Source organism: Crinia signifera, chromosome 5, assembly GCF_055691185.1.
Source record: "Crinia signifera chromosome 5, ASM5569118v1, whole genome shotgun sequence".
In the NCBI taxonomy this organism is placed as follows: Eukaryota; Metazoa; Chordata; class Amphibia; order Anura; family Myobatrachidae; genus Crinia; species Crinia signifera.
In genome coordinates this window covers 168114934-168132340 of record NC_139221.1, presented here as the reverse complement: position 1 = coordinate 168132340, position 17407 = coordinate 168114934, and the positions used below count along the sequence as shown (strand labels likewise).

At 41.7% G+C, this 17407-nt stretch overlaps 1 protein-coding gene across 1 annotated transcript in view; it reads left to right on the top strand.

The window, feature by feature from the left end:
* FRRS1L (ferric chelate reductase 1 like) overlaps positions 1-10413 on the top strand; it is a 61969-nt gene extending 51556 nt beyond the window's left edge. Inside the window, exon 6 of the mRNA XM_083188265.1 lies at positions 10189-10413. Within this exon, the coding sequence (XP_083044391.1) occupies positions 10189-10361 (173 nt within the window). The 3' untranslated portion in view covers positions 10362-10413. The remainder of the gene's footprint in view (positions 1-10188) is intronic.
* Positions 10414-17407: the final 6994 nt, after the last annotated feature.

Genomic DNA, 17407 nt, shown 5'->3' with positions numbered 1-17407 from the left:
AGTGTAAGATAAACCTATTGGGTTCTGCTGTGGAACTATGAGTCCCAGCAAGCCTGGGCCGCATATTGGGACTTGGAGAACCACAAGTCCCAAGTCAGACCATTAACGGGCTTGATGGGACTCTTTGTTCCACAGCAGAACCAATAGGCAAATAAACACACATACACACAAGAAAAATAAAACGTTATTTCATCCAGAGCCCACATATACCTACTTACCTATCTTGACACATAGGTATCAGTCCCTTTCTCCAAGTTGTGGGTATATGGGGAAGGAAACCATACCTACCACTTCCTAGGCGTGGGTTGCAACCTCTTCTTTCCCTGTAGGTATCAACGTATTTGCCAAAAAAAGAAAATGCCAGTACGTGATGCCAGCAGACACTGAGAGAAGCCGCAGATAGTTTGTTTAAATTCTGCATCTCCTCCCCCCAAATAGAGCTATTGGCCGCCAGTAGCGCCATTCGAGGGGAGGTGCCACAGAATGTAAACAAACTTCCTGGTATTACTTTTGTAACTCTCTCGGACTAATGCATTTCTAACTTTTGTTTATGTCTAACGCATATCTAACCTTTTTAATGTGTAACTAATGCATGCCTACATTTTGTTAATGTCTAACTAATGCATGTCTTACTTTTGTCATTGTCTAACTAATGCATGTCTTACTTTTTTCAATGTCTATCTAAAGCATGTCTAAAGGCCCCCATACACTATGCGATTTTGGACCGATTCCACACGATTTCGGCACTTGGGCCGATAAATCGTGTGAAATCGGGCCAAAATCGCATGTTTGACATTTGATCCGATGTGCGGTCCCGTGCGCATCGGACCAGATCAGGAGGTCGGACATGCAGCATATACGATCACGTCCGATCTCCTGCAGCAGGTGGGCAGCGGCGGCTCTTAAATGAGTGAGCGGGTGTACCCGTGAGGAAGCAGTGCGGCCGCGGCGGTGATCATCAGTGTACTGTCACTGTGTGCAGAGGGCAAGCAGCAGCGGCAATTACAACTTTTAAATAATGTGTCAAATGATTGCCCGGTTAATGATTGGCTGAGATAGAGCACTCTCAACCAATCAGCAGCCTCCCTCCTTGGCCGCTGATTGGCTGAGAGTGCTCTATCTCAGCCAATCAAAAGCTGGAGAGTCATTTGCCACATTATTTTAAAATTATAATAGCCGCCGCTGCCCGCCCGCTGTGGCGCTGGACACTGATGATCACCACCGGCCGCCCCACTGTTCTGATTACCGCCGCCCATCCGCCCCACTGTTCTGATTATCACCGCGGCCACACTGCTTCCTGTAAAAAATGGCACATTAAGTCCTAAATTGTATGTGAGCCTCCCGGGGAGCTGCCGGGCGGCTCGGAGTAGAATTGGGTCCGACTTGTCCTTAGGACAAGTCGGCCTAATGTATGGGGGCCTTAAAGGTGGCCATACACTGCTGCGATGTCTCACTGCAGTGTATGTCCATCTGATCCCACTTGAGCCACCTGTGACCTTCTTGGGTGGAAGACCTCCCTCGCCGGGAGGGGGCAGATGGTACTTGTGTATTATCACGGCGCCCATACCCACGGATCGCATTGTATGCAAATTTTATGCAAATATTGCATCCTCCCGACACGTTCATACCCCCACTATCCACTATCGGCGTGGAGTTGATTTTATAAAGTATGGCGAGCGCAAGGGGACGCGCAAAACGAGCCCGAAGCTTGGAGAGTGCACGTGGAATACATGTAAAGTAATCCGCGTCCGTTCGCCATGCTTTGGGCACGGTGGCTCGCTGCGCTCGCCACACTTTATACAATCAACACCAAGCCGACATGGATACTGGGGCCATGCTTAGGGTTGACGTGGATAGTGGTAATGTGCTAAATTGCATCGTAGGCAAGTCGTATACAAATCATATGCAATATCGTATGCGATATGGCATGCGCTCCACGGCCATGGGCACCGTAATAATACACAAGTACCAGGCAGGTCCACAGCACATATGATCTCTAGATCCCATCCGATGCTCACAGGGCCTCGATGTCAAAACACATCTGATTTGGCCTGTTTTCATCCGAACCGCCGGAATCGGATGAAAACAGCCCAAATCGGACATGTGTATGGGGGCCTTAACTTTTGGTGTCGACCAACTGACTGTCTGACTAGACATTGGGGGAAGTTTACTAAGATTTACGAATACGGGCGATGCCAGATACGAATGGATACAACCGGCATCTGCCATAATTCGGGGAAAATATGTCTTGTAAATAGGGCAAATTTATTAATCTGCCGTATTTACGGGATTCATAATTTCCGATGGCGTAGCCAGTGATATCCGTTCGTATTAATATTCAGCGGCTGTATATACAGTCACCAAATACAAATAAGAAAGGGCAGCTCCGTGCAGGCTTCACTGTGTCAAAATAAAATAAATAATTTAAAAACCCGACGTGCGGTTCCCCCCACCCAGCAATTACCATCCCCGGGCCCAAAGAGCCGGTACTGGTTTTAGAAATTCAGTAGCCAAAAAGAATGGGGTGCCCCCTTATTTCTGAAACCAGCACCAGGCTCAAGGCCCAGTCCTAGTTCACAAAATACAGGGGACAAAATAACTAGGGGTCCCCCTGTATTTTGGCAACCAGCACCGTGCTCAAACAGCCAGCAGGGTAATGCCACAGCCAGGGGTACCTATTTACACTAGTTCCCTCTGCCAAAGCATTATACCCCTGACTGTTCTGCCCAGGCAGGGACCCTGGGGAGTGGGGACCCCCAAATAAAGGGGTCCCTCCCCTGCAGGATACCCCTTGCCCAGGCTGTCCCCGGTGCCTCAGGGCGGTGGGAACCAGGCTGATCTTAAAGTGTAAAAAATAGATCAAATACTATTGTGTTCTCTCATAGGACTACAAGACATGCACTACATGCAGGGACTTGGAGATCCACAAGTGTCAGAATGCGGGGCATTAAAATGCCAGTTGGGACTTGTAGTTCTACCACAGAACAAAAAGTTAAACAAAACACAAACACACATAAAAATAAAACTTTAATACATTCTACAATCAATCAAACTATACTCACTTAGGCCTTCCAACGTTGGCCAATCCTCTTTTCCAGTAGAGATGCAGGTGCGGGTATCTGTGGAAGGAAGTTATACATACCGAAGCGTTGGGTGAAGATTGCGTCCTCTTTGTTCCGAAGTAGGCATAACGATGAGTTAAAAAAAGAAATCGAGACATGCGTACCCATAAATGGAGGGAACCAAGAATGTTTTGCTTACTGTACATTCTCAGCTCCTCCCCTGAACTAGAGCTTAGTGCCGCCTCCCAATCAATTAGGAGCAGAGTTTTCCCAGAGGCCGCTCCTGATTGGCTGGGGGGCAGGACTAAGCCCTGTGCAGGTTTGAGAAATAAGGGGGAACCTTATTCTTTTTGGCCCCTGAATTTCTAAAACCAGCATCGGCTCTTTGAGTCCGGGGTTGGTAATTGCCGGCTAGGGGTACCACACGTCAGGTTTTTTAAATTAATACTTTATCCTGTTTATTTTTACACTTAGAAGCCTGCACGGATCTGGCTAATCCATGCAGGCTTCAGCCAAATGCAGCTGGAAAATGAGTATTTTCCAGCCATATTTTAGGGTCAAATACCAGCTGTATGTTACATTCAGCCGGTTAGTAAATTTGGAATCACCGCTCGAATGAATGGTGATTCCTATTTATATTCTTTCGATGGCATATTCTTTTTGAATAGGAATACGAATGGCCATATACAGTACCGGCGTTTGTAAATTCGGAAATACAAATTTATGGCCAGTAACGGCTATGAATTTGCCTATTCGTAGCCATTCGGCTGTAAGTAAATTTCCCCCAATGTCTGTGAGCTATACCACACAAATTGCCTTGTACTGTAATTTTAATTTTCTTGTTTTTTTTGCTAATTTATGTATTGCTAGGCATTGTGGAGCCCTTGTTGTACTATATATATATATATATATATATATATATATATATATATATATTTCAAAAAGGAATAGAGAAGCGCTCCATAGTGTAAAACTGTATTTATTCAGCACAAACAATGCCACAGTACAAAAAATCAGCTAGGACTCGTACCGTATAGGTAACCGCTGTGGGCTGGTTACCACAAGATATAAGTATAAGCCACTGGCACAACTCCAACCTCCGTCTCAGTCTCAGCAGGGTCACGGAAACACGCTGGGCACACACTGTGTATGGACAGCGCGCCGAAAGCTCCAAGCAGGATAAGACGCGATGGGGTAGCCGGGGCACAGGTAGAGCTGACGTCACCAACCCCGCCCTAACGCGTTTCGTATCAAACTTCGTCAGAGGGCGTGGTTGGTGACCGGCAGCTGACAGGCTAATAAGTGAACAGTGACCAATCGTAATACGAGTTTGCCGGAGGCGTGTTTTAAGCCACGGCATAACCGATACACAAAATGACAGGAGACATTTAGACAATATAACGAATACAAAGCATTGGAAAATTCACATATTACATACAATTTCATAAAAAAATATATAAATATATAAAATGCATAAAAAATGTGTATAAATATTCCACATCGTTTAACATAAAAAAGCTTGTGCCGGAGTGCAATACAAAGACACATATATTGCTGATAGATAAATTTAAGTACATACAAAATTGGAGCAAGACAAAAAAGCGGACATAGCGAAAAAGGGAAGAATACCAAAACAAAAGTATATATCAGCATTCATCAGACATCAAAAAATTCATATATTACAGATATCATATATATCAACTATCAATATCACACAATCATGATGAAAACATCTAAGGGAGCATTTGTAAAAATAATCACCGATTAATGAAAGGTGTGATTTCGTACCCCTCATTGAGGCCGTGCGGTGTAAGACTGCCCAGAGTAAGAATCCAATAGGTCTCGCGTCTCAAGAGTGCGCGATCCCTATCTCCTCCTCTCTTGCCGATGGGGACCAATTCAAGACCCCTGATTTTGGTACCATCGGGATTGCTGTTATGACAGTTTTTATAATGTCGGGGGACACTGTGATTTGTCACACCATGCTTGATGTTCCTTAGGTGTTCCAGCATGCGAACCTTCAATGGGCGCTTAGTTTTTCCTATATAAATAGACCCACAAGGACATGTTAATTGATATATAACATAGGTTGAATTACAATTAATAAAATGGTCCACTTGGAAATTAGTACCATCAAGAGCAGAGAAAGAGGAGCCTTTCTTGACCAAAGGACAAATCTTACATCTGCCACAGGGAAAACAGCCTTTAAGTGTAAGAAAAGAGGATGGAGTATTAGGCGGTGGGGCAGGTACAACTCCTAGTTGACTCTTGGAAGTCCATGCGCTAATGGTTTTAGCCCTGGAAAAGACTATCTTAGGAGTTTCATCTAAATGTTCCCCCAATATAGGATCGCATTTAACAATATGCCAATGTTTATTTAATATATTGGAGATCTGTTTTTCTCCTTCATTATATTTGGTTATAAACAAACATTCATTCTTTTTGTCATCACTGTTTTTGATTTTATACTGGAGGACCTCCTCCTGATCTGACCCCCTAGCCTTCACAAGTGCCGATTCCACAATATTTGTGGGATAACCCCTTTCTCTAAACCTCTGGGTGTAAATAAGTGCCTGCTCATCAAATGTTTGCAAATCAGTACAGTTTCTGCGCAACCGCAGAAACTGTGAGAAGGGTATATTATTCTTCCATGGTTTTGCATGACAGCTCTCGTATTCAAGGTAACTATTGCTGTCTACACTCTTAAAAAATGTGCAGGTCTCCACGTATGGTATTTGTGGGAAGTTCTCCACACTCAGTAGTAAATCGAGAAACTCAATTTTGACACTTTGGAAATTTGATGTAAATTTAAGGTTAAATTCATTAACGTTAATTTCTTGCATAAATTGATTGAATTCATTCTCATCCCCCTTCCAAACCATAATAATGTCATCGATATAACGATAAAAAAAAATTATTTTAGATGCCCATGTACCTTTAAGGAGATCACATTCCCATTCCCCCATGTATAAATTAGCGAGGCTTGGGGCGCAAATCGTCCCCATAGAAACCAAAGTAATAGAGACTAAACATAAGAAATATCAAAGGGACAAAATGGATTACGAGCTTAACAAAGTTAGAACGTGGCATGTAGATAGAAAAGACTATAATAAAAGAGAACCTTCTCAAAATTACAGACGTCAGCCTAATCAGGATAGGGTTAATGCCCACAGGAGATTCAATTCCCCTAGGCGCCCATATAGAAATGAATCCAATGATTGGAGAGAAGTACCATATAAAAACAGACATAATGCTTATAGGAAAGACAATCGTTATAATTATAAACAGCCTGATAGAGATAATAGAGGTTTTATACATCAAAACCGATATGAAAGACTTGCCTCCTTCAGTGATAATTTAGACACTAATAATTTTTTAGGTCAAGGACCCGCCCCCAACGACCACAGACCGCAAAAACGCCCCTACACCCCACTCAGTTTAAAAAGACAAAGAGGGGAAAAAGAGGATCAGGAGCCAATAGGAAGGGAACCCAAAATCAGGGCCCTCTAGTACAAACTGTACCCAATGGTGTATTTAACCTTTCTAAAAAAAATTTGACACCCATACAGACTAGTGTACTACAAAAAGGGTTGTCATTTGCTCCATCTGTGGGCCCTACCAAATTTGATCTTTATATCGATTTAAATCTTTATATAAGGAAACTTACTTTAAAAAGACATTTTCTTAAAAAATCAGATGCTCCCCTCAGAAATTGGGATAATTCCCAATGCCTTGATAATATTAAGCCACTTACTAAGTTGAAACCAAAATCTGTTTATTATCCTGTGGAATCTAGGGGCGCTCATTTGGAGTTGTTCTCAGATTTAGTTAAGAAAGACATAGGAAATATTAAAATTAAGAGCTCAAATAAAAAGAATATGTCTAGAAATGAATTTGAGGCACTTAAGAGTCTCTCAATCGATACTGACATCGTTATTAAGAGTGCGGACAAGGGGGGTGGAGTCGTAGTCCTGGATCGGGAGTACTATGTGGGTGAAGCCCACAGACTACTCAATGATAACATCTCTTACCGTAAACTGGACTCCGATCCCACCTCCCAGTTCATTTTAGAGCTGGAGACCTTGTTGAGAACTGGCATCCAGAAAAAAGTTTTGTCGGTTGATGAATTTAAATATCTTCTTAACCCTAATCCGAACCTGGCCACTTTTTACCATCTGCCCAAGATACATAAAGGGCTGGATAAGCCCCCCGGCCGTCCGATTGTGGCCGGTGTGGGCTCCTTAACATCCAGAGTCTCTGAATACGTGGACTCGGTAATTAAACATTATGTGCCTGCTCTAACCACGTATGTAAGGGATTCTACGCACATGCTCCAACTGGTTAAAAATATATCTTGGGAGAAAGATCTCAACTGGGCATCTATTGATGTCCAGTCTCTCTACACTGCTATCCCGCATGAGGGAGGAATAGCAGCGGTTAGAGCTGTCCTTTCTCGTGATATGTCTATCTCTGTGGCTGCTTCAGATTTTGTGTGTGACTGTCTTAGGTTTGTGCTTACCCACAATTATTTTGAATTTCTAGACGAGTGGTACCTACAGCTGTGGGGCACGGCTATGGGGACGATTTGCGCCCCAAGCCTCGCTAATTTATACATGGGGGAATGGGAATGTGATCTCCTTAAAGGTACATGGGCATCTAAAATAATTTTTTTTTATCGTTATATCGATGACATTATTATGGTTTGGAAGGGGGATGAGAATGAATTCAATCAATGTATGCAAGAAATTAACGTTAATGAATTTAACCTTAAATTTACATCAAATTTCCAAAGTGTCAAAATTGAGTTTCTCGATTTACTACTGAGTGTGGAGAACTTCCCACAAATACCATACGTGGAGACCTGCACATTTTTTAAGAGTGTAGACAGCAATAGTTACCTTGAATACGAGAGCTGTCATGCAAAACCATGGAAGAATAATATACCCTTCTCACAGTTTCTGCGGTTGCGCAGAAACTGTACTGATTTGCAAACATTTGATGAGCAGGCACTTATTTACACCCAGAGGTTTAGAGAAAGGGGTTATCCCACAAATATTGTGGAATCGGCACTTGTGAAGGCTAGGGGGTCAGATCGGGAGGAGGTCCTCCAGTATAAAATCAAAAACAGTGATGACAAAAAGAATGAATGTTTGTTTATAACCAAATATAATGAAGGAGAAAAACAGATCTCCAATATATTAAATAAACATTGGCATATTGTTAAATGCGATCCTATATTGGGGGAACATTTAGATGAAACTCCTAAGATAGTCTTTTCCAGGGCTAAAACCATTAGCGCATGGACTTCCAAGAGTCAACTAGGAGTTGTACCTGCCCCACCGCCTAATACTCCATCCTCTTTTCTTACACTTAAAGGCTGTTTTCCCTGTGGCAGATGTAAGATTTGTCCTTTGGTCAAGAAAGGCTCCTCTTTCTCTGCTCTTGATGGTACTAATTTCCAAGTGGACCATTTTATTAATTGTAATTCAACCTATGTTATATATCAATTAACATGTCCTTGTGGGTCTATTTATATAGGAAAAACTAAGCGCCCATTGAAGGTTCGCATGCTGGAACACCTAAGGAACATCAAGCATGGTGTGACAAATCACAGTGTCCCCCGACATTATAAAAACTGTCATAACAGCAATCCCGATGGTACCAAAATCAGGGGTCTTGAATTGGTCCCCATCGGCAAGAGAGGAGGAGATAGGGATCGCGCACTCTTGAGACGCGAGACCTATTGGATTCTTACTCTGGGCAGTCTTACACCGCACGGCCTCAATGAGGGGTACGAAATCACACCTTTCATTAATCGGTGATTATTTTTACAAATGCTCCCTTAGATGTTTTCATCATGATTGTGTGATATTGATAGTTGATATATATGATATCTGTAATATATGAATTTTTTGATGTCTGATGAATGCTGATATATACTTTTGTTTTGGTATTCTTCCCTTTTTCGCTATGTCCGCTTTTTTGTCTTGCTCCAATTTTGTATGTACTTAAATTTATCTATCAGCAATATATGTGTCTTTGTATTGCACTCCGGCACAAGCTTTTTTATGTTAAACGATGTGGAATATTTATACACATTTTTTATGCATTTTATATATTTATATATTTTTTTATGAAATTGTATGTAATATGTGAATTTTCCAATGCTTTGTATTCGTTATATTGTCTAAATGTCTCCTGTCATTTTGTGTATCGGTTATGCCGTGGCTTAAAACACGCCTCCGGCAAACTCGTATTACGATTGGTCACTGTTCACTTATTAGCCTGTCAGCTGCCGGTCACCAACCACGCCCTCTGACGAAGTTTGATACGAAACGCGTTAGGGCGGGGTTGGTGACGTCAGCTCTACCTGTGCCCCGGCTACCCCATCGCGTCTTATCCTGCTTGGAGCTTTCGGCGCGCTGTCCATACACAGTGTGTGCCCAGCGTGTTTCCGTGACCCTGCTGAGACTGAGACGGAGGTTGGAGTTGTGCCAGTGGCTTATACTTATATCTTGTGGTAACCAGCCCACAGCGGTTACCTATACGGTACGAGTCCTAGCTGATTTTTTGTACTGTGGCATTGTTTGTGCTGAATAAATACAGTTTTACACTATGGAGCGCTTCTCTATTCCTTTTTGAAACAGATCCTTTGCTGACCCACGAGTCCTGGGTATTTGGAGAAAGCTGCAGTCCTCATTTCACGGACTTAGTGTTTGTTATCCTGAGGCTTTTATTGCCTCCAATTTGGTTCTGGTTGGTGACTTTTAAACAAGCGCGGATTCACCTACTTCTTCTACATATATATATATATATATATATATATATATATATATTATAATTAAAATGCATGTTTTTTTTTTTTTAACTATCACTTATCAGAAGAAAACCACATCTTTATATATTCTGTAGTTTGGGTTTTTAACTACCACACTCAAAATATGGTGGTTTGCAAACCATATCCTTAAGCTGCTGCTTGATACAGTAAATTCAGACCTTATTTCTGCATTGTTATAGAATACATAATATACAGTACATGCCAGTATAATTGGATGGACTTCACGCAGTTTACTGTTGCTGTACAGACATATTATAATTGTATGTTGTACTTTTTGTCATCTTCCAGGCTCTATAACGCGACATGATATTGACTCACCTCCAGTGTCAGAGAATGTAGTAAGCATTTACAGATATGAAGATATTTTCATGCCTTCAGCAGCCTATCAAACATTCTCCTCTCCTTTCTGCCTTTTACTGATTGTTGCATTGACCTTTTATCTCCTTATGGGAACGCCATAAGGCTGCATTACTAGCCTTTGGATTTGACAGAGAATACAGTATATGGACATTTTTTGCTCTCTTTTGTGCTTAACATGTTTGTAAAGTTATGGCGGAACACCACTTGTCATGTAACAGATTATTCTTGTAGTGATTTGAGATTTGCATACGCAGAAGGTTCAGGTTGGAATAGTGGGTGATTATGCAATTATTAAACGTGCCAAGACTGCAAACAATATAGTTTATAAAATGAACTTAAAAATCATGTAATTTGGAAATATCTACTGTATATAGTGTTTTTTAGAATATTGAAACTTTCTTGGTGCAACTTTACAGCTGGATCACATAAAACTGCAGATATGAAGTAAGATTTATATATCATAAGGCTCTTCTACAGTGGTTTAGTAAAATATACCAACCATACAAAGACGAATTTCTAAAATGTAAAAATATTCTAAACTACCCCAAAGTGTAAAAAGGATACTAATTACTTAGTCACTTTGCTTACGTGTTCAGACTGTGCATTCTTACTGCCCATTTGAGGTAATTGGAAGTTGCATGGGGATCCCTCTCTTATAGAATATACGAATATGTAGTCAATAAACGACACTAAAGTAACACCTTGAATAAGTCACGCCCAACGTGTTTCATCACAGACTTTGTCAGGGGGTGTCCACATAACTGCTGTACTAGGTTTATATACCAGCTGATCATTTACCTCATCACAGTGTAATCAATAGCGTCATTAACATCAGAAAAAAGTGCACAGACATATTCTCCAAGCATGAGATATCATCTACAGTGTATATATATATATATATATATATATATATATATATATATATATCAGGGGTTTTAAAATAGACACAAAGAAAGAATACAAGGGGATGCCTCAAAATATATAATGAAACTCAATAATAAGATAGAGGTCGCAATCTTAAATAGGTGTTACAACTGTATGAGAAAGTTTTATAGGTCCATGTAGGATGAGACTGTTGTTGGTCCCATACTCTTCTAGATGTGAAGAATCTTCACAGGGTTATCGAATCAGCACATGCCGTATGATATAGGTAGAGTATTTAAATAGAACAGGATTGGATGAACGTTCTACGAGGTCAAACGACCGTAATTTCTTCCAGATGTTATCTAAGGTAGGCAAGGTGGTACAGGTTGAAATAAATCCGCATAAACAGACGTAGCTTTCAAGACACTTGTATGGTGGCTTTAGCTATAGTGGTTCTTCCAGATGTTAGCTGGGGTGGACAGCAACGTCCAATATCCAATGGACGTTGCTGATGCCCTATTTGTTACATTTGCGCAGAACCACTGTTGCATAAAGCCACCGTACAAGTGTCTTTACAGCAACGTCTGTTTGTGCGGACTTATTTCAACCTGTACCACCTTGTCTACCTTAGATAACATCTGGAAGAAATTACGGTCGTTTGACCTCGTAGAACGTTCATCCAATCCTGTTCTATTCAAATACTCTACCTATATCATACGGCATGTGCTGATTCGATAACCCTGTGAAGATTCTCCACATCTAGAAGAGTATGGGACCAACAACAGTCTCATCCTACATGGACCTATAAAACTTTCTCATACAGTTGTAACACCTATTTAAGATTGCGACCTCTATCTTATTATTGAGTTTCATCATATATTTTGAGGCATCCCCTTGTATTCTTTCTTTGTGTCTATTTTAAAGCCCCGATGAAGTCTTTCTAAAGACGAAACGCGTTGGGTTGTTACCGTCTTCAAAAGAACTGAGACACCACACGTTTTTCCATAAACGTTTTAATAAAATATGTCAATTTTTCAAAAAATGTTTTGATCATCTGTATATCTGACTCATGCACTGCACTTAAAGGTGGTGGAAACCTCTGGCGCTCTCTACTCTTTCTACTATCCATACCCATTGTCTCCCACTAACAGGGGAGTCTTTTTAGAGCAGCAGCCTTCTGTGTGGCGCGACTAGAGTCACTCCTAGTTATATATATATATATATATATATATATATATATATATATATATATATATATAAAGACCAAAAAGACACACTCTCCAGACTGTTTGATGCAAAATAAAAAGCTGTGTATTTGTATTCACATAAACATCAAATGTAAAAAGAAGGGTACTCAACGTTAGCGTTTCAGTCCATAAAGGACCTTCCTCAGAAGTTAGACAACAAGGGCATCCATTTGGGGTGAAGCACAGCGTGGACCACACAGCAGGTTCCTACAGGTTCCTATATATCTCTAGTGTCCGTGTGACTCCAAACACTGCCATCTGATGGCAGCAAGTGAAACTACATCTAGTAGCTTTGGAAGCATTTGCTTCGAGCAGGCTTACACTGCCATCTGTTGGCAGCAAATGCAACTACATCTACTTGCTTTTGAAGCATTTGCTTCGAGCGGGCTTACTAGTATATAATATTTCTATACACAAATATTACACAAATTTTATATACATTTACTTCAAAAAATCTAAAATATCTATTTGAATATAGATATGGCTGGAACTGGCATTTCACATATAATAGAGAATTACAATCGTACATTTAAAAAAATGCTGTCACCAAGACTAACTGCCATGTCACAGGCTGTGTTTAAAAAATTACGGGAACCGGTTGGTTGTTACTTTATCTCTCTCCCTGCTTTATCACTCTCCAAGCCATTATGCATCTTGCATGTCTGACCTCACTTCACATGCCCTTACACAGCATATGTCTAACCACGCTGTACATGCCTGTACTCTACTTAGTACATGTCAGACCACCCTATACATGCCTGTACTGTACTCAGCATACTGTACAGTATGTCAGACCACTGCACATGCCCTTACTGTATGTCTAACCACTCCGTACATACTCAGCATATGTCTAAACACCCTGTATTTTACCCTTACTGCATACGCCAGTACCCTTTTACAGCATATGCCAGACCACTTTCTGCATATTGCTTAGCACAAATCACTGCCTGTGTATGTGCTCTCCATGGATGATCTGGAGACAGGGAAATCACCTACCCTAAATAGTTTAGCAAAATAGCTTAGCACACATCTGTACGTGTCTGTGGCATGCCTATATTCTGTGTGCAACAGCGACTGTATCTGTATATGGAATGCTACCGTACAATTTAATCAGTGTTAACCAGCAGAGTCTGCTTGTGCATCTTAATCACATATTGTAGCTACTGTATGTGAATAAGGTGCATTTTCAGGGGGAAAAAGGAACAAAAAAATATGACTACGCTCATGACTAGGCGCGCCTAAAAGGGCTGTTTAAAACAACTTTAGCAAAGAAGAGCGGGACTCATCTGTGTATCAAACCACCCTATACATGCCTGTACTGAACTTAGATTGCATCAGATCATTTTGTGATTGCCCATAGTGTATTCAGCCTTTGTCATACCACCTATACATGCCCTTTACTGTACTTCACATGTCAGAACATTCAGTAAGTGCTTGTACTGTACTCTTGATGGCAATGCCGGAATCCCAACTGTCTGCATATATATTGTAAGTATCTCGGGGAGGGTTAGGTTGTAAGGGGGGGTTAGGTATAGGCACTAGAGGGTGGGTTATGGTTAGGCTGTGAGGGTTTGGGAATGTTAGGGTTAGGCTAGGGGGTATTAGGCACTAATGGGGGAGGGTTGGGGTTTAGGATGTAGGTTTAAGGGGTATGGTTATCATAACTTCCTAAAGGGTGTTAGGTTCTTGACCATCGGGATGCTGTTCCCGCATCCCAAACACCTGAATCCCGATACCATCTCCATTTACAGGTTTTACCTTTGCCCAAGATCCATTGACAACACTTCAATAATAACAGTGTAATGTCCAAGAAACAGAAATGTCATCATTGGTAAACAGTAAATTTTGTGTTCAGTCTAATAATATATTTCTTGGGATATGCCTGTGTTTTAATGAATGTTAACAAAATTGCCACTATTAACATTATTAGTATTAGTATTTTGGCTGTAGTATATTGGTATTAATGTTTTGTGTCTAGTGGGTTGTTTTTTCTATAACTGGAGTACTGGTTCTCAAAGTCGGTCCTCAGGACCCCACACAGTGCATGTTTTGCAGGTCTCCTCACAGAATTGAGTGAAATAACTAGCTCCACCTGTGGATCTTCTAAAATGTGTCAGTCAGTAATGAGTGCCCCTGTCGAATGACCTGGAAGACATGAACTGTGTGGAGTCCTGTGGACAGAGTTTGAGAACTACGGTACTAGAGTAAAAGAGCAAATTTTGCAATTTACTGACCAGAAATTCCTATAATGGAAAGTAAATGATAACAATTAGTGTGCACTACCACCTTGTGATGGCGCTTGCAGAAAAAGGGGGTTAGTATTGTCCTATTGTGTGTGTGATCATACCATGCAGGGGCGTACATAGACCTTGGGTAACACTTCAGAAGAACATAAAAACAGGATCGCATAGCACCCACTGAACATGGAGCCAGAGGACATGTCAGACCTCACAACTTGTAGTCAGAAAAAACATGCCACCTCACCGAACAGCCCAAAATTCTGGCATTGCTGCTAATTTTAATATTGTATTATTGTCATTTTAATGGAAGAAATTAATTTTGAACAGTTGTATTAGCATAAAAAAATATAGTTCAGTTGGCAAGATGCACAGATTTATATAAAGATTTATGTTAATACAGTATGTGTGAGTTTTACAACAATCAGTGAAAGACTTGTAACTTTTTGCATATCCAGTGATTACTCTAAAATGGCTCATGAGACAAAGTGGACCCCCATATTATTACAATAAATAATAAATTGGCAGAGCATTATGATGATCTGTTTCTGGTCAACATGCAAAATTATCATGATTAATACTACAGTATTTCTACTTCAGCATATAGGAAATGTTTATCAGATTAATACTTTTTATTCAGAGAGCCAAGTGATTGGTCTGCATATACAGTATAATATCATAGTATTGTTTTGTATAAAGCTTTGAAAGGTACAATAAAGTATCAGCTGTTTTTACAAAGCTTTGAGTTTTTGTGTTATTAATAGAAAATGCACACATCATTTTGCACCAATGGATGTATCATTAACATAATCTGCACTCACTTAAAGGTAGAGCTACATGCCCATATCCCAGGAAAATCACACTACATTTACCTTTTATGTATTTTTGGGCCAACTGTTAATGCCCATGGTGGAAAACTTAAAAACAGTCCTGTTTAAGACCACCCACATTTCAACACACACAACCCCCCTCCCCCCATAAAATACTGCCTCATTTATACATTAAATATGTAAGTGAACAGAAATATGTTATTGTGGAAGTGTTACGATTTGTATGTTAGTAGTAGTTTGTTTATTTATAAGGCGCCGCAAAGTGTCTGCAGTGCCGTACATAGCAAACAAAAAACAAATTACAAGGTAACGTACAGAGTGTGTTGATACAATACAGCATAAATAGGGGTATAGCTGATAGAACTAAAATCAGCATCAGTTCTGAAGTAGGTGTCGAAATTGTCGAGGAGACTGAAGATGAAGTAGAGATAGGGAAGAACAGAGCAGGAGCACTGGTGAGGTAATGAGGTAGGGTGAGTACGTGAGGAAGGAGGGCCCTACTCATAAGAGTTAACAGACTAAAAGGAGGTGGGTGGACGAACGAAAAACAATAGGATAAGCAGGAACGGATGAAGGGGTAGGGTAAGCAGGATAGGAGGAGCGAAAGATGTTAGGAGGAGGGATAGGCTAGTCGGGAGAAGTGGGTTTTGAGGGAGCGCTTGAAGGAGGTAAGGGAATCAGAAAGCCTGATTGGTGGCGGGAGGTTGTTCCAGCGCGAGAGAAGTCTTGGACACGAGAGTGGGAGAAGGTGATTAGGTGAGAGGTCAGTCGGTGGTCAGCGGCGGAGCGAAGAGGACGGGAGGAAGTGTGGATAGAGATCAGTGAAGAGAGGAAAGGAGCGGTGGAGGAGGAGAGAGCCTTGTAGGTGGTGGTGAGGAGTTTAAAGAGAACTCTGAAAGGAATGGGGAGCCAGTGAAGAGATAGACAGAGGAGGGAGGCAGAGGTAGAGCGGCGGGAGAGGAAGATGAGCCTAGCAGCGGCATTAAAAATGGATTGGAGAGGGCCGAGGCGGGCGAGAGGTAGCCCGGAGAGAAGGATGTTGCAGTAGTCAAGGCGGGAGATGACAAGAGAGTGAATGAGAATTTTGGTCGCGTCAGCGGAGAGGAATGGTCTGATGTGTGAGATGTTGCGGAGGTGAAAGCGGCAAGACTGTGAGAGAGCATGAATGTGGGGGGTGAAAGAGAGGGAGGAGTCAATGATGACACCGAGACAGCGCGTTTGGTCGGTGGGGGTGATCTCGGTTTCACCAGTGCTGATGGAGATAGTGGGAGAAGAGGGGATGTTCGGGGATGGAAGATTAGAAGTTCAGTTTTAGCCATGTTTAGTTTCAGGAATCGTTGGGTCATCCAGGCTGAGATGGCCATGAGGCATTCAGAGACCCTGGACAGGAGTGATGGGGATAGGTCGGGGGAGGAGAGATGTATTAGGGTATCATCAGCATAAAGGTGGCAATGGAAGCGGTAGAAGCTGATGAGGGTGCCCAGAGAGGTGGTGTAGAGGGAGAAGAGGTGAGGGCCAAGGACTGACCTTTGGGAAACACCGACTGGCTGCGGGGTAGTAGGAGAGGACAAGCTCAGAGTGGAGATGGAAAAGGAGTGATCGGAGAGGTATGAGGTGAACCAGGAGAAGACCGTGCCAGTGATGCCAAAGGAGCGGAGGGTGTTGAGCAAAAGAGGGTGGTCAACAGTGTCATAGGCAGCCGACAGATCAAGCTGGATGAGGATAGAGAAGAGGCCTTTGGATTTAGCCGATAGTAGATTGTTAGTGACTTTGGTCAGGGCAGTTTCAGTGGAATTTAAAGGGCGGAACCCAGATTGGAAGGGGTCCAGAATGGAGTTAGCAGTAAGGTGGCTTAGGAGAACATTATAGGCCAGACGTTCTAGGAGTTTGGAGGCAAAAGGGAGAAGGGAGATGGGCCTGTAGTTGGACAGAGAGTTGGGGTCCAGATTTGTTTTTTTGAGAATTGGGG